This window comes from Stegodyphus dumicola, chromosome 5 (assembly GCF_044657685.1).
Source record: "Stegodyphus dumicola isolate Sdum_Otavi_A_Nest chromosome 5, ASM4465768v1".
Taxonomy (NCBI): domain Eukaryota; kingdom Metazoa; phylum Arthropoda; class Arachnida; order Araneae; family Eresidae; genus Stegodyphus; species Stegodyphus dumicola.
In genome coordinates, this window is record NC_140772.1 from 108,743,092 (window position 1) to 108,767,653 (window position 24,562).

General features: G+C 34.1%; 1 protein-coding gene across 1 annotated transcript in view; it reads right to left on the reverse strand.

Annotated features, from left to right (window-relative positions):
• Nucleotides 1-1,144: 1,144 nt before the first annotated feature.
• LOC118197425 (puratrophin-1-like) overlaps nt 1,145-24,562 on the reverse strand; it is a gene marked incomplete at its 5' end in the record, with an annotated part of 530,248 nt that continues 506,830 nt past the window's right edge. The window contains 4 exons of the mRNA XM_085817830.1: nt 1,145-2,491; nt 5,811-5,983; nt 15,054-15,260; nt 15,382-15,498. Of these exons, the coding sequence (XP_085673956.1) occupies nt 2,471-2,491; nt 5,811-5,983; nt 15,054-15,260; nt 15,382-15,498 (518 nt within the window). The remainder of the gene's footprint in view (nt 2,492-5,810; nt 5,984-15,053; nt 15,261-15,381; nt 15,499-24,562) is intronic.

Genomic DNA, 24,562 nt, shown 5'->3' on the forward strand with positions numbered 1-24,562 from the left:
TATTTGCTTTTTTTTTTTTTTTTAGGTACATTTTTGCTTGTAATATTTTGATAACTTTTTTGTTTTCTGCATTTTTCTCTTTTGTTTTTCTTATAGTTTTTAATGTTTTTGCTAAATTCTTCATTTGCATTCTCTAAGAGTGTTCAAAATTTCGCTCACAGTTTACTATACATTGCCCTAGCTTTATCATATTTTTAATGCAACATGCTGCTTTTCACCATCATAATTAATTTAAACTATTAACTATTCAATGTTTGCATGTACGAGGGCCATCCAGGAAGTAGATTACGTTTCCGTCTGTGTCCGCTAGGGGCGGGGCTAGCGCGGCCATCTTGGGGTCAGAGCGTTGCGCAGCTCAGTCTGCATCTAGCCGTGCTAGTGAGAGGTTCGTGCTGTGCTCCGTTCAGATACTTGACGGTTTGAAATGTCTGCGTTAATTGAAAATCCCGCGAGCTGCGAGGTGCGCTCAGTAATAAGGTTTCTGACTGCAAAAAACTGTAAACCGATAGAAATCTATCGGCAGCTTCGTGAAGTGTATGGGGACAACATTATCACTGAAGGTGGAGTGCGTCAGTGGGTCATAAGATTTCAAAATGGCCGAACCAATGTTCACGACGAAGATCGAAGTGGGAGACCCAGCATAGTGACCGCCGAACTTCTCGAAAAAGTCGATGCTAAAGTCCGTGAAAATCGAAATTTCACAATAACGGAACTTTCTTTGAGTTTTCCACAAATTTCGCGAAGTTTGTTGCGCGAAATCATCAGCGAAAAGTTTGGTTACCACAAGTTTTGTGCAAGATGGAAGGCAAGAAGAGGTAACGAAGTGGTTGAAGGCGCAGGCGGCCGAATTTTTCGACGAAGGAATTTCCAAGCTCGTACATCGCTACGATAAATGCCTTAATTTGTATGGTGACTATGTAGAAAAGTAGTATTTGAGTGTGGCTTTCATCTGTATATAATAAAATTTGTTTCCTATACTTTGTTTATTTTTTTATTCCAAAATGTAATCTACTTTCTGGATAGCCCTCGTAGGCTTGTTTCTATGTACTTTTATTTTTATGTATAAAAAACTCAGAATTATGCATTAAGTGTAGTTTGAGAAAAACAGAATTATATAAAAAGATTTAATTAAATAACACAAATATTTTTCAAATAATCAAATACTTTAATTCTGCAATTTATTACAGAAATAAATTTACAATTAGCTGCATAAAACAACTTTATATGTGCTCCTTAATTATTATAATTGATTATAGAACACCAAATGGCACTAGTTAAAAAAGACCACAACATTCGAGGGAGCATGGTGAATAGAAAGCACATCTTATGTACAAATTATTCTATTTACAAATTAGTGGCTCCAAAGGATATTTTTAAATATAAGCACTTGAACTTTAATGGATTGTCAAAAGAGTAATCTTTTTATTGCACCTTTATCATACGATATTTTAAAAAAATTGCACTTGGAAAATTTCTTTGTGCTTTGCAAAATATAAAAGCAGACAAAAGAAGAAAATTTTTACATCTTGAATAAATTAAACAATAATTATTTACTCAATCATTAAATATTTGCTTGCTTATATTTTTTGTTCTATCCAAAAGGATGCCACTCGAATCATAAAAAAAATACACGTTCTGAAAAATAACTTCACGGTATGAGTGACAGATATATAAAAGTTCAGAACAGTTACTTACATGTTACACCACCAGGAGAAAAACTCTCAATCAAACATGTTACAGAACAGAATCAGGTTACTCAGATTTTGATTGAATGACTGAATAAATTTTGGCTGAATGATTTTAACAAATAAAAGACAGAGATAAGCGAGTCTGTTGTAAAATATGTTACAAAACTGAATCGAATTATTTCATATAAATGATATTTGATTTAATGATTTTAATAGACATCACACAGAGGTTAATGAGTAGTATTCTTGTAAAACATGTTACAAAACAATCAGGTTTATGTAAACAAATTTTGACAGAATGATTTTAACAGACAGGACACAGAGGTTAGTGAGTAATATTGTTATAAAATATGCTACAAAACTAAATCAGGTTATTTTATGTAAACAAATTTTGATTGAATGATTTTAACAAATAGGACACAGAGGTCAGTGAGTGAACAACTGTTCACAAAAGGAATTTCCTTAATAGAACTCTTGAAATACACTGGGGAGGTAGTATTATACACAGTGAATTAAATATACAGCCAAAAAATGGCACAATATTTATTACTTCGATACTATAGTGCAATATATATCAACTTAATAAATTAAGTTTTTAAATTCTATAAACCCGTGCTCGTAGGGTCATGCTCGTGCTAAGTCATAAAGTCCAGAGCACAACAAAGCTCATCATTTTTTCTGTATGGCACAAATCTTGCTCCAGAAGGACCACCACAGTATTCTATAAAACATTTGATAGAATGGCAAATCACAAGTCCAAAATAAATAAGTCAGGAAACAGGTCACATGGAAGTCGTAAGACTCTGAAATAATAATAAAAAGGATTACATAAGCACACAGCTTTGGCAAATGTTTAACTAATATTTGAATTTCAACATAAATTTATTAACTTCAACAAGCAGGCTCGATTTATGATACAGTAGATTTCAGATTGTATTAATTGAGTAAATTCTAAAATGAAAAGTTTGTTTATTGTAAAATTACAAACAGTGGTTGCATGAACAAACAAAAGGGAAAGCAGATGGTGTCATATTATATGGGAATTGTTTTCATCTATAAGAGAGAGAATGTAAATTAATTATACATAATATAGGAAGTATAAGCATTGCTAGATGATCTGTTGAAAGTTGATTGTTCAAATTTTAAAAATACATCAAAATGCATTAATGTCATAAAAGCGTCACATGAGTTATAAATCTTATTTATACAAATGTTTTCTAATAAAGTATAATATCTTTTAATGTGCATCTTATAAAAGTGTACTAATCAAATAAAAGTGTCTTGTGTATGTCAAAAATCTTTTTAAAGTGTTACCATATTTGACGGCATATAAGACACACCCTTATTTAGAAGGCCACACACAAGGGAAAAAAGTTTCAATAGTCCACAATAACTTAATCTGGTTTAGTTTTGGTTCTTTTAGTTCTCATGTTTCGTAAAAGCCAAATAAACAATCATTGAATGCAATTACCAAACATATTTTTATTAAGGAAAATTAACAAACGGCAAGCTATTTTGAACTTATGTAAATTTCAATAATGAATAAATGAATGAACGGCAAGCAATCAAACATAATACAAAATAAAGCAGAAAGAACAAAAAACACAGATTCAAGGAAACGTTGCCTATCATGAAATTAGACTTTAATCACTTTCAAAACCATAAAAATCCTTTTCACTATCATCATAATCGAAAACGAGAATATCGTCATCACTACTGTTTCCGTCATCGCCAGCATCACCTTCTTCGAATAATGCGTCATCTTCAGTTCCGTCAAGAGCATTACTGATTCCGCACTTCTTAAAGGACTTAACAATTACTTCAGCCTTTACGTCTTCCCAAGATCTTTTTACCCACTCGCACACTTGTGAAATAGAGGGCCACTTCATTCTATCTCAGGGTGTGAGAGCGTGATGTGGCTCTCCTATCCACTTGTTCCATCGTTCTCGCACTTTTCCTTAAATGATTTATTCACCGATACATCAAAAGGCTGCAATTAGCTAGTCAGTCCACCAGGAATGACAGCTATCTGGGTTTTTAATTCTCTCGCTTTATTCTTTATGGTTTCAGTTCTATGGGCGCTAAACTGATCCAAAACCAAAACAGAGGGTTTTCTTAAGAGACCACCAGGTCATACGTTCTATAATCACAATTTCATTCCAGCTTCGTCCATCCAGCCTTTCAGATGAACATGAACAATTACACCCGTTAGAAGTTTTTCTTTCGGATGAGTTTTCCTTTTGAATATGAAAAATGGCGGTAGTTTTGTGCCATCACCACATGTTAGAACTACCGTATATCAGGTTTTTTTTCATGACCTGTGGTTTTTATGGTTATTGATTTACACCCTTTAATACTCACAGTCTTGATGTATGGTACATCAAATGTGAGTGGAATTTCATCCATATTTCCTATTTGACCAAGCTCAAAAGAAGTTTTCTTGCGTGCATTTATAACAAACCTATGAAATGTTAGGATTGTTTCTTCATAATCTGCTGGCATTTTCTGTGCAATGGTTGTTTTTGTGCGCATTGATAAGCCTTGTCTTTTCATGAACCTGTAGCACCAGCCCTCAGACCCTGAAAAGTTCTGATTCCCATGTTTTTCTGCAAATCCTTTGGTCTCATTGATTATCATTTTGGTTGAAACACTTATCCCAGATTTCCTCTTATCTATCCACCCACATTTTTACGGCATTTTCAAGTTCAGGCCACGATGGAGCTGGGCATCGAAGGTTATGTTTTTGTTTTTTAGCAGTCTTCAGTTGACCTTCCTGCAGTCGCCAAGTACATATCAATTTTTCGGTAATTCAGAAATGCCTTGCTGCTGCTCTGTTTCCATGAACTTTGACGTAATTTAACACTCCTAGTTTATACTGAATTGTATAGCTTAATCTCTTGTTTCCTGTAGTCATATTTTACAGGGTATTTTTTTTTTTTTTAAACAGATAGTTTTAAGCACCGCTACCAACACGTTTATACACAGTAGCACCAATACCGAACATGTGTCGGCTGAGTCAAAGAAAGTCTATGTAAAGAAGGAAAGGCTCCATAGACATAATGTGATCATCGAACTTGTTTGAACTTCGACACCAGCTTCGAGCTTTGGCACTTTTTGGTGACAGATATTTCATGCATGCGAAAAATAACTATGGCAGATGTAGAAAACGTTATGTGTGTCTAGATCTTTATCCAGGCTAAAAATAGCATTCAGTATTGAAACTTAACCTGCGTCCTTCACGCATAAGATGCAGGTAACTTTTTTGAGACCAAATTTAGGAAAAAAAGTGCGTCTTATATGCTGTCAAATACAGTATATCTTTCTTATAAAGCATTATCTAGTAAATGTGTCATAAAGCTTTTAAAAGCATATAAATTTTATTGTGTATGAAGAGGAATTTAATTACATCTGGTCTAAATCATCTTGATAAAAATGAATCGGATATTAATTGCCTTCCTCTGGCTGTACGTTTTTATTTTTGTATTTTCTTTCTCTGTATTTCTATTGGTTTGATGATTTTTGGTTCATTTTTACATATTTAGGGAAATTTTATATTGGTTTGGAATTTCTTTCATGCCTTTGGGGAAAATGCCTAGTATAATAACACTAATACTACTGATAATAATACCCTAATAATACATACAATAATATACTAATAACAACATTAATATAACGGTACTTCCTTACTATAGATGTTGAATCACTAATCAGCCAAGGTATCTCACCAAAATCTTACCCATGTGCTCTTATACCTCACTACGTGTTGAATAGGGATTAAATTTTGGAGATCCGGTATAATAATGAAGTACCATTATAACTAATAATATACTTATAATGCATAATACTAATATACTCAATATAGAGCAAAGATTTAGTTCCACACAGCACGTAATTCAACATTTCTGATTTCATTCTCCAAATGGCATCTGTGATGTCTTGTCACAAGCTCAAAACATCAGGAACCATTGTTTTGTAGGTAATGTCTATAACATAGCCCCCAAAAAAGAAATTTAGAAGATGTTGTGTCAGAAGACTGACCATGTTAACCACGTTTACATGAAAACAAAATTCCAATTCTAAACAGCCTAAAAAAATACAATTATATTAAAATTTCAAACATACCTCTTCTAATGACTGCTCGTATTTAATAATATAAGGAGCTTCGGTGGGGGATACATTAGTCGATAAAGAATCACTTGACAATAGGCTGTCACTCCTTTCAGCCCTCTTATGATGGAGGTGTTCATTTTCAGGAGTGTCACCGGCAGTGCTGGCATCTGTACAGAAGCCACTTTCTGGAAAAATACAAAGAAGGAAATAAATAAATACTTACATATATGTAAAATAATATTCTAATGTGTAAAAAGCCACTTGCTTTCATCTCTTCCTGTTCCTTTTTTCAATTTGGGTCACCCACCTTCTATCCGAAAAACATTATCATGCTTATCTTTTTTAAGCTTTTATTTAGTTAATTTAGAATGTTTCACTTTGGTTAGAATTCTTGACCTACTTCCTGATAAGCCATCGAGTTCAGATTTTGTACACTTACTCTTTGCCGATGAAAACAACAGTTAATTCCTAATAGTTACACAATTAACTGTAAATAGGCTATTTGGTTAGTAATGGTAGCAGAGAGGAGCATTATTATTTGTCCTCCACATGTCTGTCCTATGTTGTGGAGTGGCACTCTTGCTGCCTTCATGTCTTGGCTACAGCGTTACAGAGTAGTATTGCTTCCTACATATGTGAGCCTCTACAACTTCCTCCCAAACCACACATGCGATGTCATTTGGTGGCTCATTCGGTTTGTCGGCCTTGTCCACTGAACTTGTAGCAGGACCTTCTGTAGCTTTTCCCTGATGATGCCATTCATCATAGACCTTAAGTCATCAATACTGCTGAGACAACAGGACCAAGTTCTTGGCAATGCCCTTCATGAGATGGGCCACCTTCTCGTCTTCAGGCATCAAGAGGTTAGTCGTTCGGCAAAGAGCAAGTCCATCTTGAAGGTAAGCTTCAGATATCTCATCAAATTGGTGTGCACATGTAAGTAGTTGTCTTTCAGCTTGATGCTTTATAGCAGCTATACAACAAAATTTGTTTTTCAGAGTGTTTCTGAAAACAATTCAACCAATGAAAGTGTCTTCATTATTATTGAACTACAGCTCAATGACTGGTTATGGGCGAGGTAAAAAATGCTGTTCACAAATCACATTTGATCTTCCAGTGGTTATAGGTAGTGACTGAATTAAAGTCTTTGAGCCACCTGTAGGTATTTTATTGGTTGTCCCCAGTGAATATACAGGGGCTTCTGGGTAGTTGGTAAGTCAGATTTGGTATGATGTTACTCAGAGCAGAGCTAGCTCTTGCTGAGGCCTTCTGGTTGGTTTCCTTCCCATCAACCACCTTCCTTAATCTTCTATTAGAATCTTGTAGGATACAAGACTCAAAGAAGTCCTTGAATATGTAAGCCTCAGTGTAACTCTTCCATAGCAATTGATTTACCCAGCACTTTCACCAAATTGTCGCACAGATGAAGTGATTAGTACAAATTAATAGGAAAGTACTCAAGTCTCAGCTCAAGATTTTATTATTGCAACTGATCAAGTAACAACTTACATATACTTGATGAATGAGCTGGAATATTACAGACTTAGAAGGTTCGAGAAAATGGAGTTCATTCTCTAATAAATAGAACATAAAGGGGGGGGATTGAAAGGTTTCAGATTTTAAATTATGTCTAAAGATGCGTTTTTTAATGTTTTGTTTTTTGTGTGTAAACCATACAATTCAATTCAACAGCAATATCACAAAATATTTAAAACAGCTCATCTTTAGAATTTCCAACACAGTCTCCTGCACTGGAGATAAAAACGTTCTCCCCTCATACAGTATCGCCGGTACTCGCTTTGAAATCGTTTAGTTTCTTAATCAAAAACTCATAAATGCTTTACAAAATATGAAATAGATGATAAAATAAATTCCAAATTTGGGTTTCCAGATGCCCATATTCGAGGGAAGTCATTCAAACTTGGATGGTTCTAGGTACCGTTGTTTTATCCCAATGCGAGAAACATACATACATTTATGGAGATTCTTCATTATTTAATTTCTTTAAATATAAAATTCAGGGCTCTAATACAGTACAAAGTCTGTAATCTGGACTCGTCGGGACTTTGGCGATTCCAGATTAGGGGTTTTTCTGGATTATAAATCATCAATTTAAATCTGGTAAGATAGCATGCAGAAATTATACTATTAAAATATGAAACCGTAATCTATGAAAAAAAGAGCAATTATGATCTAAAAGGTATCAAAATTTAAAAAAAAAAAAAAAAAGAAGAGAGAGAGAGAGAGATTCATATTTATTTGTTTACTTTTTATTAAACATTTCTTTCAATGTAAGTTGTTTAAGTTTCTTCGTTTTTTTGTGTTAATACTTTCTCTTTAATTCTGTAAACAGACATAATTTCTTGTTCAGTTACAAAGTCCTGTAATTGCTGTGTCAAAAATGCCGATTAACGTCAATCAAAATTTGTTCATTTTCAATAACCTTTCTGTTACTTTCTTTACTATCGGAAGCGGTATTTTCTGGATCTAGAACCATACTTTACAGATTTCGCCATCCGTTAATTGATTGATGATTGGGGCACTGTTGTCGCAATGAAAAATTTCTCTTATATCATCTTCATTTATTACCACTTCTCCACATTTCTTTACGAAATCCAATAACTGGAAAATTTCACCTTTAGTTTGCCTTGCCCGAAAACATTCAAATTCGCACCTTTCATCTTCATGGTTTTTTTTTTACATATTTGGAGACACATCCTCCCAAAGTGCATGCGCATGTGTAAAGCATGCAGAAAAAAAGTTTGAGGCTTTAAACTCCGGATTATTGATCACTCCGGATAATGGATGTCCAGATTATGGACTTTGTACTGTATTTGGTGGCAATAATTTAAAAAGTGATTTGCTATTTATAGTGAATCATTACAAAATGCCAAAATGAAATTAATAGCCCTTCTGGTCTAATAAATTAATAGGAAGAAAATTTAAACAAAATCAGTTTTTAGGTTATTTGTTTTTGACGGATTTCGAAATCGGGTCCGGACCTTTGCTTTCAGAATCTGATGTCTTACCTACTGAGGCACAAATGTGCTTGGTCGAAAGGAACAGGTTTCACTACAATAGTTAGACAGTTAATAGTTCAATCAGTAAACAATTAATACTTTGTAAATTTAAAACTCATTAGGCTATAAAAGTTACACAATTAACAGTTAATTGTTTAAGAATAGTTAATAGCCTAAAATTAATTACATATTAATAGTTATCACAGTTTATTCAAGGGGTCCTCAAAGTGTGCGCCACCTTGGGGTGTCGTGATGTAAGGCCCAGGGCACCCCTTTCTTTCTTCATGGACAGACAAGACTTGAACTGAAAGTTTAGCAGTATATTTTATTAATTATATGTTAATAGTTCCTCAATTTTTTCTCAATATTTATATTTCAATTGGTCATCTAATTCCATTTAAATTATATTTATAAATTTCTTCCTTTAATCTAAAGTAATTCTTACTCTCAATTTTGTTTTTTAAAGTGCCAATTTATTTTATCACTTAGTTCTTCCAATTTTCAATAATTCTATGTTGTTGCAGCAGATTGTACTTCATTTATTCTCACAGATTTTTTGCACCTATTACTTCCTGTCACAAGACTGCTGCTACATTTGGCTTCTCAGCAGTGGCAAATGTTGGCGTTTCTTTTTTCTGTATGTTTTTGTGACTGTCAGTATCAAACTCAAGAATGGATGGGAAGGTAGTATATTCTTATAAGTCTCTGGGAAAAAAAAAAAAAAAAAAAAAAAGTCTGATTTTGATAAAATATTGCATAAATTGACTAATCCTTAGTGATATTTCACAAAATGAAAAGATTTTTATTAAACAAACAAACAGGGTTTAAGTGGATTAGTAGTGAAGTGAGTGACAAGGCTTCAACAGTTGGCTGAGAAAAAAATGAGGCAAAAATATCATAACTACAAGGAAAGTTACTTTGATTTTGTTTTACTTCAGTAGAAGTAAACAATGATGAAAGACAATGATGACAGCTGTGCTGTCTCTTTAAAAAATCTTTGCATTAAGTATGCACCCAAGTAAGCTAAAGCGACATCTTGAGACCATCCACCCTAACCTTGGTCGAGAAATCTCACTTATCTTTCAGTAGGAAGTTGCAAGATTTACAAAAACAAAGCAGTGTGCTCGCTAAACAAGTGTCAGTTTTGAGTAATGCACAGCTACTGTCTTACAAGGTAGCTCACAGAGTGGCAAAGTGTACAGTACCGTACGCATTTGCAGAAGAGGTGCTCTCAATATAGTAAATATTATGGTGGGAAAACTCGTTTTTAAAGTACCTGTATCCAACAAAACTATTAGATGAAGAATTCAATGTATAGCTGAGAATCTCAATGATAAGTTGATAGAGAAAATGACCTCGGTTTGCAGCTAGATGAGGTTACTGACAGCAATAAAGATGCAAATCATACATTATGTACGCTTCCTGAATGATATTATAATTGAAAATCTTCTGTTCTGAAAGAGCATCATCGAAAATGCAAAGGAATTTGTTCAAAATTCTTGGTAAGTTTATAAGGAAAAATGATCTAAATCGGTAAAAGTGTATCTGTGTACATACTGATGGTGCTTGATCAATGTCTGGGCACTATAGAAGACTGCAGGTATTTATTTGCAGGAAAACACTGCATGCTGTGTCAACCCACTGCATTATCTACTGGGAAGCATTTGCATCGAAGTCACTTAGTCCTCAATTGAAAACTCAACTGAGAACTAAGCGATTACTATGACTAAGCAATTGAGGATTAGAATGCATCAGACATATAGAAATATATAAAAACTAGACAGTTGAAAGTAAGTTCTTTTTAAAACACAATGCTACGACATAAAAGCTGAACCCACAGCTCTGCTATACTATTGCAGTTCACAATGGATTTCACATGATAACATCATATCTTATGTATTTGAACTGCATAAAAAAATCCAAACATTTCTGCAACAGCAAGGTCATGTGATTGCTAAGTATTTTGCAAATCAGATTTTCTGCTGACACTAGCATTCTAGGGCAGCATTTGTGACAATCTAAAGGTCTTGAATCTATCACTACAGGGCGATGTATGCACATATTAGAAAAGATTTCAGTGCTCAGGAAAAAGCTGCAGTTGTGGATTAAAAAAAATTGAATGATGATGGTGCTCGAGATTGTTTTTCTCCAGTGTACCAATATATAAAATTAAATTCCATAGCAGGGTTCATTGCCACATTTTAGTTAAAAAAATAAGCACCTATAAGCACTTTTCAAGCAAATTTTAATAAAAAAAATAAGCACCTGTCTAATTACATTATACACAACTGCATAACCTTAAAAGAAAAATTAGACTTGTAATTTAAAATATGAGAAATTCAGTATTTATTAAGAGAGAATGAGCATTACTCAGCCATGAAAAACAATTACATTCTTTTTTTTAAATTTTTAATAACAGTTCAATTTACAGAACTAGTTTACAATGAGAGGGGGAAAAACTATGCAGAACTAAATTATATTACAAGACTTAACGATGAAATTTCAGTTTAAAATAGAGAAAATAAATAATAATAAGCCATATTTATTATATTCGCTTGGCACCTAAAAATAAATAAAATTTATAAAATTTATTTTTCAACTCATATTAATATTTAAATAATTTAACTTAAATCAAAATTCTGAACATTTTCTAAATTTTCATTGTATAGCAGTTTTCCCTTAGATATTGCAAGCAAAGTAATTTCAGTAAAAATAAGTAAGAAAAGGAACATTTCTGAAATCGGAAGATGGGAAATTGCTTCAAGCAGTCATCTTTTAACAGTAAAAGCTTAACTAACCGGCATACTTGGAAATTGCCGAATATCTGAAAATTCCGAATAGTCGAGGGTAACTGATAAAAGAGGAAAGGGGGTAGATTGTAGCCGTTCTTTAGACTTTTCAGCTAAATAATGCTTTTGACATTTTGATATGTCATCATATAAAAAATGGTGCAATGGAACTGAAAAATAATCTGCTTAGCAAGCACAGTAAAACTCTTATCTCTGCAAACTATCGCAAATGATATTGCACAATACGTCTGCTTTAATTCTTCGACACGTAATATTATGCAATTGGAATCAACAGCTCTCGGTATTTGGAGAATAAATAACTAAATAAATGAAAACGCCCCTTTGCTTTGTCCGGTTTTAACCATCATGCGCCCATGTGTCATATTTATCATTGAGCAGGACACATTGTGCTCCACGCGATATCCCTGCCATACTCATATTGATTAATAAAGAGATTTAGCAATCTGGGGGTGTTTTTCATTCTAATTTTGAACAGACTGCGTTAAATTTCCAGAATAGAATCATTCTTCGCTTGGGTTGGTAAACCACAGAACTTTTAGTCCTATTCAATTCAAGTTTGAAAGTGACAAAAAAAAAAAGGTCCGTTGCTTGATTTGCTGCGAACTGTAATGGTTTCAATATTTGAGATTTTGCAGAGAAAGACAACCCCCAACTTCCCTACTGTATAATGCATTGGCGTAAAAATATTTTTTGACTATTTGATTACTTTATTTATGCCATTTCCTTAGAGAACTAATCTGTGTTAAAACACACTTACCATTTTTGAAGTTTATCTATACTTCAGCAATTACTGTAAATATATTATTATAAATATTCACACATATGCTCATAATATAAGCATACCGATCATAATAAACGCGAATATGAACTGGCCAGGCGGAATGAGAATGTAAATTATTAAAATCTTGATAGAAATTCAAATGCGTGTAGTATTGGGTAGGAGCAAAAGAATACAGAATGTACCAGAATTTTCTACCGCTTTCGCAATTTGTTTACCAATAAAACGATGTGCACTTGTCTGTACTCGGACGCACCAAAGATTATGTTAATGCAGAAAAAGGGACGAAAAGCTATTTCTGGGAGTATGATTCACCATCTGACGTTCCATATAAGGAAGAAAAGTTATTTAGTTTCGGCTTTGGTACGGGGGAAAAATGTGCATTCATTAAAATAAATAAATAAATAAATAAATAAAAAAAAAAAATTAAGTGCTTTATAAGCACCTATAAGGGCTTTTATATTTTATTTTCAAATATAATATAAGGACTTATAAGCACTTATAAGTATCGCTACGAACCCTGTATAGGAAGTGCTGTTCCTTTTCATGGAATACCTTTCAAAGCTTATTACTTTACTGACTGGTTTGCAAAATACTTTGCAAAAGATAATGTAGGGAAATTTACGTTAATCCAAGATCCTTTTCATCCACAAGATGAAGAGAATTTATTGGATGCTCTTGCAACAGCCTATAAATAAAAAGTATTTGCTCAGAATTAATAAGAGTTTTGGGACTTCAATCAAAATTGAGTTTCCAACTTTAAGTTCTAAAGTCCTTTTGCAACATCCTATCTACACAAAGCTTGGTTTTCAGGTGTCATAACATTCGAAAATCAGTGACCAAATAAGATTCAAAAATCAGTGTGGAGCAAGAAATTAGAATAAGTGTATCAAGCCATCTTACGTGATTTGAAAAACTGTAAGAGAATCAACAAGCTCACCTCTAAATGAGTTTCTAATTTGTTACTGAAGGTTTCTCTTATTTGTATTTGATTTGTATGTTTTCTTATCAATTAAAATTATTATACATTTTCAATAAAATGCTGTTTTTCTTTCTGTGCCTGATTAACCTTACGACAGAAACACTGCAAGTAGACCACCATGAAAAAATAACCAGTAGAGTGTAGCATACTGAAAATATTTGGTTAATCAGTTACCCTGGTTTAATCAGTACACAATTAATAGTTCATCACTTTCAGAAAAATTCACTAAATGGCTTTCAAGCATTTAACAGCAACAAATAATTAATACTTTCATAATATTTAACAATTAGACAGTAAAGAGTAACTGTTAACTTTTGAAATAAATTTATAAAACTTATAAAGTAACTGTTAACTTTAAAAATAAATTCAGGTACTTACGTATTAATGCAACCAGGCCAAAATTCGCATAAATCGCCAAATTTGGCGACCTTCCTTACGACAACCCTACGTGTTATACGTAGTTTTTTGTAAAGAAATTATTTTTCTTATTGGTTAGATTGAATGCCCTGAAATACTTTAACTATGAGTATTTTACAGCAATGGGTTTTCGGCGGAATTTGTCGAGAAAAGAAAGAGACTTTTTTGGTTACTATACCTAACAGAAGCGCCGTTACCCTCATGAAAAAAATTTGCGAAAATATAAAGGAAGGAAGCATCATCATTTATTCGGATTGCTGGAAAGGATACAATACAAGTGAGTTCGAAAATGCTGGATTTCTGCATGGAACTGTTAATCACAAATATAACTTTGTGGATCCCAACACGGGCGTTCACACACAACAAGTAGAGCGCATGTGGGGCTCAGCCAAATGGCGCAACAAAAAACACAGAGGAACAGCCCGTCATCATCTTGACTCATACCTTATCGAATTTATATGGCGCCAAGCTCAAGCTGTTAATGGTGAAGACGGTTTTCAATCAGTGCTAAAAGCAATAGCCAAAAAATTTCCGCCGAAAATATAATTCTGCAACTTATTCAAATTCAAAACCGGAAGGGTTTAATTGCTATTTTATATTTTAAAACAAAATAATATAAAAAACTGTATTAAAAATTATCTGTAATTAATAAATGTACATTTTTTTTCTATTCATACTTTTTTACTCAAATTTGCAAATCGCGCCAACCTGGTTGCGATATTACGTAAGTACCTAAATTCATAAACCACTAGTTTAAGGTAAAGGGTGGAAACCCAGAAGATTTAACCAAAGTTTAACTGAATATGAAGGGTATCACTAACACCATATAAAAACATAGCACATTTTTGCTTTGATTATACCTAAGTGAACAATCATACTTTTTGAATTAAGCTAATTTTCTTTGAAAATAACTAGTAATAGTTAGACAATTAATAGTTATTAGTATAATCAGGAAAATGTTGATAGTTTGCCATTTTGAGCATTATTAGACAATAATTTGAGAGATCTAAGGAATAGAGAATTAACAATGAATAGTGTAATTACTAGACGATAAATAATTTCGAACTTTGAAAATGAGACGTTTTGAGTAACAAACAAAATAGATTGCATTTAAATGTTTTTTCTCAGTATTTAGATTGTTTTTCCTGTTATTGTTTAGACTGGTACCTGGTTTCTTTGCTACTGTTTAGATTTGTGTTTAGTTTGTCTTGCATTTATATAGCCAACAAAACAACAAAAGTCCTTTACCTGTAGAGCACTGAGACTGTTGTGTTAGTGATCTGTGCAGAGGTCTAGGACTGTCTCCAGGCTCGAACCCAAGATTCAGCGTTCCGTAGAATGAAAACGAAGACTGACTGCTACCCGAAGAAGACGACGAGCTCACAGATATGATGGAATTCCTGTTATTATGAATGTCATAAGGCGACACTGCGATGGAATTTCTGAATCGAGGAGCTGAAAAGCAGTGACTCGAATTACACAAGCATAAACACATATATCTTACACACTGGTAATTTTTCAAGGAAATTTATGTTTCTATTAGAATTTACATTGCTAAAAATTATTTTACACTTACCTCTTGCTAACTGATGAATGCTGATAGATCTATCACTTATTTGGTCTTCACTGGGTTTAATATCGAGACACGGTTTGTTTCCGATTCCCATGGATGACATTTCGGCAAGGCGATTTTCTATATAAATATAAATAAAATTTAAATTAAAAATTTTTTAATTAAATTTATAAATTAGACTATCCACTTGTGCAGAAAGCTGATTACTTGAGTCAATTAATAATTAGATAATAAATAGTAAATAGTTTAATCAGTAAACAAATGATAGTTTGTAATTTTGAGAACCATTATACAATTAGTTGAGACAGTTCACAGTTGGAAAATTAATAGCTAAAAATTTAATTACTATACAATAGTTTCTAGTTTTCAGAATGACAATGAATAAATTTGAGACAGTTAATAATTACAAAAATTATGGTTAATAGTTTAAAAACAATTTACCTTTAATAGTTTAATAATAATTAATATATAGTTAATAGTTACAGTTAGATGACTAATAGCTTAAAGAGTAGACAATTAATAGAAAATGAATTCGACAATCATTACAAAATAGCACTCAACATTTTGAGGATCATTAAACAATCAACAGTTTTGAGACAGTTAATAGTTATACCATTAATAATTAATGGCTAGACACTTAATAGTTATAGAATTAATATTTTAATCAGTATGCAATTAATATTTTGCAGATTTTCAGAATCATCAAAATTATTAATGTACTAAATAATAATAGTGTAAGGAATTCTATTTATATGTCCCATGAGGAAAAATCCATTACTATTGCCACGCACTGCAGAAATATGAAGAACTTTAAAATGGGGCTTCTCAATATCTGGGCAGCCTCTGTCCTGCAAGATGGTGACTAATCATTTTCTTCTCCTACTAGCTGGAAGCAGTCTCAGTTCATGTACCTTGAGGTGTTCTGCAGTTCCTCTGCATGAGTTTCAGCACTTTAGGATCATACTGCACCACAGTTTCAGCACTTCAGGATCAACCTGTCTCCACTCATATTCCATCTCAATGTATTGATTTGCCTAGTTAAATCATCTACACTAGCAGTCACTTGATCTACTGTATCCTGGACATGAACAGCTCTGACTGGGTAGCAGTCTCTTAAAGAGTTTGTTGCTGGTTTCATGGTATACACTACAGCATGTTTAGATCTTTGACATCTGCCATTTAGAGAGCTTTCTATACTCAGGATTCCTGATGCCATCAATGAAGTACTGTAGTGACCTGATTTCCCTTGTTTCCCTTGGGTAGTCTGAAAAGTTTCAATGAACATCATTCAATTCTTTCAACATCTGTGGCAAGTTCCCGGAGTGTTTCTGTAGGCCTCTGTTGGCGAGATTTTAGCTGAAGTCTACTACAGTCTTTTAAACACTTCTTGCCAAAGAACAGACACACTAAATAGAGCTCCAAAGTCTAGCCTCTGATTTTCAAGTAGAGTTTCAAGCATATCCATTGCATCTTTCTCAAAGCGGCAAGATGGCAGGCCTTAATTTGAAAATTCCATCTATTTGTGTTCACCACTATAGAACACTGAATTTGATAAAGTTTGAGTTATTCGTGGGTTAAAGAAACGACATAGTCCAGGTTGAACAATAAAAAATATATTGTGAATATTAGGTTACATGGAAACAAGCAACCACAGCAATGCACACCAGATAGGGACTGAATGACAACAAAAACTACTGTTGCCAATTTTCATAAAGTAAATATTGGGAATGGCACATATACACATATTTTTAACATGCCCCCTTGCCAGTCACACTATTTGCAAGATATTTACATACTTCACAAAAATTAATCACGCTGTGGTTGTACACATTTACAGAAAAACAATGTAGTGCTATTACATGCATAAACACTATCGACCTCTACTTATGAATTACATTATTAAATGAACACATATTAAGTTATACTAGAAAACACAATGTTTATATGAAAACAATTAAGAAAATTTATATCTAGGCTTCTTTCTGAAATCTTAAGTCAAGTCTCTACACAATCACTATCATAATGGTTTATGTTCAGTCACAAACTTCAAAGGAGATCATTTTTACATGCAAGTCCCGGCATAGTTCATGTCATGTAAAAGTTTTTTCGAGGTCTGCTTAGTTAAGAGATCAGCGAGATTGTCGCTGGATGGCACATGATCAAATATAATCACATTTTCTTTCACTAGGTCTCTCAGAAAATCAAATTAAATATCGATATGCTTACTTCTTTCAGAAGTAACATGGTTCTTGGCTAAGAAGATTGCTCCCTGGTTGTCGACTAGCACTTTTTGAGGTGAAGTAGCTAATTCACTACAGATTTCCTTGATCAAATTTTTAATCCATAGGATTTCCTTGGCAGCGTGACACATTGCCACATACTCTGCTTCTGTCGAGGATAAAGCTGTTGTGGATTGCTTCTTGCTCAACCATGAGATTGGAGCACCTGAGAGTAGCATTATATAACCACTGTAAGATTTACGGTCAGTTCTTCCACCTCCCCAGTCAGCGTCTGAGTAGACTTGAAGTGGCTCACCTGTCTTCTGGAATCTCAACTTTCTGTGTTGTGTTCCCTTTAGGTATCTTAGAATGTGCTTCACACCTCTCCAGTGTTCTTCAGTGTGTTTTTCATTAAATTGGCTATGTAGGTGGAAGAATAAGCCATGTCTGGATGAGTAACACAGGTCAGATAAAGGAGACTTCCTATAGCTTGTCCGTAAGGGATTTCCTTGCTGTTTTCTTTGATTTCCTCCCACTGTTGTTCATCTACCTTCTTATGTTTTATGCTGGGGTCCGATGGCGTGGATGCCCATTTTGCTTCAGTCATTTTAAACGTTTCTAGGATTTCCGATACATAAAGGATTTGATCTAGTGTGTATGATCCATTTTCTTCTTTGCATATTTGCATGGATAAGATCTGGCTTGCAGGACCTAGGTCCTTGACACTGAACCTTTTCTTAACGCTTCCTTGAATTCATTTATCTCTGGCATGTTTCCAACTATCAGGAGGTTGTCAACATAAACTCCAATTATGATGTTCTTCTCATGACAAAAATAAATACAAGGTTCTGCACTTGATCTTTTCAATCCATACTGGATCAGGAAGTCGTTCAAGCAAGTATTCCATGCACATCCTGATTGTCGAAGACCATAAATGCTTTTCTTCAGGTGGCAGACAAGGTGTTCTTTCCCTTTCTCAATGCAGCCTTCTGGCTGTGCCATATACAGTCAAAAGTCGTTAATTCGGACACCCATAATCCGGAATGATCTCTAATCCGGAACTCAAAGCTACAAACTTTCTTACTTACAAACTTACGCGCATGCGCATAATATGTTTACGCATGCTCGTTTAATGTATAACGGACAGTATAAGCTAAGCAAAAATTATCTAATTCAGTTAATGTTGCAGATTGCGTTGTTCCTTAATCTTCAAATTGGATCCGGCTTATTATTTTTTGCAGACTGTTAGAGTAATTTTATAAAAGTAAGCTTGAATTTTCGATTAAGTCAAATAGAATTTCCAATATATATTTACTAATATGTAAAGAATCTACAAAGCGAAAGTATCTTTCAAAGTCCATTAAACAAAAAGTGGAATTGCTGCAAAAAATGGAAAAAGGCATAATCCTTTGTTTCTCTAACCATTCCGAAATCTGTTTAACAATTTCAAGCTGCTCTGTGTCGGGGGGACGCTGCGGCGCGCAAGGAATTGGAAGTTGATTTGTCAGCACTATCCTTATCTTCAGAGCAGATCTTTTTATTTTATTTGGCTTATAATTCCTTACTAAATGTAGTATTTCATCTTGATGTACTTCGTCTTTGACATGATTTAAATCAAATTCCTCCTCATTATAATTCGCTTCCGATAGTGAAGAAAGTGACACAGAGGTTATTGAAAATGAAAAAATTTCGATTGACAAATTAGTCGGTATTCTCGACACAGCAATTATAGGACTTCAACAGCGGAACTTTGTAACTGAAGAAGAAATTATGTCTGTTTATAGAATTAAAGAGAAAGTATTATCACATAAAACGAAGCAACTTAAACAACTTACACTGAAAGAAATGTTTAATAAAATAAGCAAATAAATATTAAGCTTTTTTTTTTTTTTTTTTTTTTTGTAAATTTTGATACCCTTTAGATCATAATATTCTTTATTTCATAAATTACGGTTTCATATTTTTAATTTTATAATTTCTGCATGCCATCTTACCAGATTTAAACTGATGATCTATAATCTGGAAAAATCGATAATCTGGAATCGCCAAAGTCCCGACGAGTCTGGATTAACGACTTTTGACTGTATATATCCTCTTTTAGGATTCCATTAAGGTATGCAGCTGTCACATCCATTTGGTGAACCTCTAGGTTTTCCTCTGCAACTATGGCAAGCAGTAACCTTATAGATTTAAGTTTGATGACTGGTTAAAAAGGTGTCTTGAAAGTCCACTCCAGGTATTTGCAGATAGCCTTTTGCTACCAATCTAGCTTTGAACTTTGCTCTTCCCAATCTCGTCTTTTTTCTTATGAAACAACCATCTGGATGGTATTACTTTAGCTCCTTGTGGTTTCGTAGTTAGCTCCCAAGTTTGAGCCTGAGTGAGGTTTTGAATTTCTTCCTCTATGGCTTTCAACCACATGTCAGCTTCGGGTGATTTCAGGACATCTTTTAGAGTTACTGGATCCTTTTCTTCAGATTGTTTTATCTCTTGGGCATCGTACAGATAAAAATCTTTGAAATGTTTAGGAATTTTGGTTTTTCTTTTTTTCACCTCTCTTACTCCCATGGGTAGGGTTTTTGGCTGCTGCCTCGACTTCAGGGTCTAGGTTGTTAGCAACGTCTTGTATCTCTGTAACTGATTGGCCTTCATCTTCGTAATCTGGAGTATTTCCAAGCTGTATGTCTGGGCATCTTTCGAAATTTTGGTCAATAGGATCTGTATTTAGACGTTCGGTTTCATTCAAGTCATTTAGTTCAGGTGTTATGTGATCTAGAGATGAGCCACAAGCTTCTGTTTCAGGTAGGTCCAAGGGATATTCTGATTCAAAGTCTTCAATTTTAAGAGCAGCTTCTTTTGCAGGATTGTCACACTTGCTTAGTTTTAAGGGGAAAACATTTCCTTCAAAAATGACATCTCTGCTGACAAAAAAATGTTTCTTCTTCATGTCACACAATAGCCTTTAACGTCTTTAGGATATCCCACAAAAACACATTCTGTAGCTTTAGGATCAAGTTTGCTTCCTCTTGAGTGTGAACGAACATGACTCCAGGCTCTGCATCCGGAAACTCTGAGGTGGTCTGTTTTGCTTTCAGACCCTGACCATCTTTCTTCTGGAATATCGCCATCAATTTCCATAGATGGGCGCTTGTTGTGGAGATAGGCTGCAGTGGCCATTGCTTTAGCCCAAAACCTGTAATCTGCTCCGGACTCGATAAGTAAACATCTTGTCATGTTTATCAATGTTTGGTTCAGTCTTTCTGCCAAACCATTTTGTTGAGGTGTGTCGGGTACAGTTAGTTGTCTTTGGATCCCATGCGCAGCGAGATACTTGTCGAATTTTCCACTTATGTATTCCCCACCATTGTCACTTCTCAAGAATTTGATTTTTCTGTTTTGGAGATTTTCTACCATGCAACAGTACTCCTCAAATTTTCTAGTACTTCACTTTTGGCTTTCATAGGGAATGCTGTGGTATAGTGAGAAAATTCATCCATGAAAGTCACAAAGTAATTTGAGCCTCCAAAGGAAGGGGGAGAAATTTTACCACCAACATCTGAATGTATAACTTCTAGGATGTCTTTAGCTTTTTTACTAGCGGCTTTTGGAAATTTCTTCCTTTTCATTTTTCCTTGAATACAAACTTGGAAAGGTTCATTTACTAATACTGTTGATTTCAGGTTTCTGCCGATGGAGACAATATTTTTTGTAGTACAAAAATGTGGATGACCAAGTCTACAATGGAGCAAGTCGGCACTTTCAGTTTTTGTAGTGTAGGCAGTTGCCATCTTTTCTTCAATTATGTATAGTCTTCCTTTTTTCTCACTAGATAAAAGAGTACCTCCATTCTTACCAATCACTTTGGCTTTTCCTTCAGCAAATTCTACTTTTAAACCTCTTTCTTCAATTCTACCAATGGATAATAGATTTCCTTCTAGTTCTGGAACATGTAGGACATTTTCAATAGTGACCTTTTTTTCTCCATCTTCTTCTCCAAAAGAAAATGAAATATTTCCAATTCCAGTGACCTTTATTCTTTCTGAATTAGCAACTTCAACTTCAGATGTGTACTTCTTAAGGTCTGAGAATTTTCTTTTATCAGAGGTCATGTGTTCTGTAGCTCCACTGTCTAAAATCCACAGATTACTTTTTCTTGATTTTTCTTCATTTGCCAGAAGTGCAATGTTTGTCTTAAGGTCAACTGCAGTTTTGGTTCTGATATTTGCCCTCTTCACAATTTTTAGATATGTGCCCCCACTGGCCACAGCTGAAGCATTTAGTACTTCTTCCTCTGTTAGTTTCTTCTTCATTTGGCCTTTTAGCTGCGTACTTCTTCATGGGTTTTCAAAATGCAGGCTTCTTCTGGTTGGCGGCAAAACCTTTAGTGTGAAGAGCTTGTTCTTCATGATACACTTTGGCTGAAATCTCATTTCTAATTATACATTTTTCTTCTACAAGTAGCCTTGGTTTCATGATCAGATTGTTGTCAGATTTGCTTCATCTTTTTCCAAACTTAGGATGAGCATAGTCCATTAATCTTGCTAGATAGGATTGGACGGACTCATTTGGCTTCATATTTATGTTAAAGAATTCTCTCATAAGTTGCAGTACATGAAGCAGACCGAATTTTGTATGCATTTCTTTTAAACAGTTCCAGGCATCTCTGGCTCTAATACAATCTCCGATATCATCTAGAAATGTATCTTCAACTATGAGGAACGATAGGGTAAGAGCTTCATCATTCTTTTTCCTCTCCGCTTCATTCATTTCTATTCCATGTCCGGGTTCCACTGCTTTCCAACATCTCTTCTGCACCAGCACGGCATGCGAACGGATACACTATGTGTGATAATTATCGCCGTTTAGTTTCGGCATTTTATAATCTTTAGATGTCATTCTTCAAGTAAATGTATCGAGCTAAATTCACAAAAAATATTTTTGTTTACTTCGTCAAAGGATGGTTATCCGCTCACTTCAGATTCACAACGTGGTTAGGCTTCGGCAATCTGCGAGGTTAAGCTTCGGTGCGATCTTCAATCCTTGATCGTAATGGCGTTTCCTTTTGAACTTTTCGTGCTGATAACGTGATAAAGTGTGAGTTATTCATGGGTTAAAGAAACGACATAGTCCAGGTTGAACAATAAAAAATATATTGGGAATATTAGGCTACATGGGAACAAGCAACCACAGCAATGCACACCAGATAGGGACTGAATGACAACAAAAAATACTGTTGCCAATTTTCATAAAGTAAATATTAGGACTGGCACATATACACATATTTTTAACAGAATTTTGTACACTTGCCAGAAGGTCTTTCCATCATATATGGATAGCTATAGAAAACCAGAAGATAAATCCCAGTATGCATGCTAAAAGTTACCAAAAACTGTGGCTCCATGAAAACTTCAACACAAGCATATTTAGTTCTATGAAATGTGTGAAAGAGGAGAAAAATACAATATTTGAACATTTACAAATAAAATTAATAAAAAGTAAGCCATATGCTAAACGAACCAAGTAATTTTTAACACAGTAAAAAACAAATCAATTGAACGAGGTAAAATAAAAATAGCAAGCCATATGCTAAACGAATAAAGTAGATTTAAAACCCAGTAAAATACTAATCAATTGATCTAGTTAAAATAAAAAATAAATATTAAAATTTAAGAAGCGGTAAATGGTTAATCAGCCCAATTCAAAGCTCATTTTGGCTCATCAAGGGAAATTTTTAAAATGAATCTCGAATTAAGCCACTCCATTACGCGTTTCGCTGAAACAGACAATTAAAACTGTGTGCGACAATTTTTTAATGAATTAAATAAACTACGTCAAAAACCTTAGTCTCAATTCTCTGTTCCAAAGGAGTTGGCTTAGTTCGAGATTCATTTCAAAAATTTCCTTTGACGAGCCAAAATGAGCTTCGAATTGGGCTGATTAACCATTTACCGCTTCTCAATTTTTAATATTTATTTTCTATTTTAACTAGATCAATTGATTAGTATTTTACTGGGTTTTAAATCTACTTTATTCGTTTAGCATATGGCTTGCTATTTTTATTTTACCTCGTTCAACTGATTTGTTTTTTACTGTGTTAAAAATTACTTGGTTCATTTAGCATATGGCTTACTTTTTATTAATTTTACTCGTAAATATTCAAATATTGAATTTTTCTCCTCTTTCACACATTTTATAGCAACTAAATATGCTTGTGTTGAAGTTTACACAGAGCCACAGTTTATGGTAACTTTTTAGCATGCGTACTGGGATTTATCTTCTGGTTTCCTTGGTTTTGCAGCACAGTGCGCAAGATTTTGACCACATAGGTCTTTTTTCATTTATTCTTACAACTTAACTTTAAATGATAGCTATAGAAAGACATAGATAGAAATTTAAAGCTGTCAGAATTGTTTGTAGCTGTCTGTATGGATTTCTTCAAGCTGTCCACTTCCTTGGCGACAACAGCAGAAACTTTGTCATCAATTTGCTACTTAGTAGCAGAAAATCTTTCTTCAGTTCCTTCATGTCTATTCTGCCTTCCTTAGCCTCAAATTTGTTTTCTATTATGGCAGTAATTTTTGTTTTCATTTCCTCCTGACCTGCTTCAGTCTTTTCTTGAACAGACTTGATGGCCCCTTCCATCTTTTGTTGACATGCTTTCATCTCTGCTTTAATGGAGTTGACAACCCCTTCCACCTTTTCTTAGAATACAGCAAATACTGTCATCAGCTATCTTAGTCGTTCATCCACCACTCTTGGCACCAGCTTCAATCCATCCCACTCCTGACAACAAAAACTGTTACATGCCCATGGATTCGTAATGGATTTAATCCACACAAAACCAATGATAGCTTGATGAAATTTATTTATATAAAAACACTTTGCAGTTCTGTAACTCTTCACACAAAAGTACTCTTACAGATCTCAGTATGAGAGAACATAATGAGTAGTTACCACTTCCGATT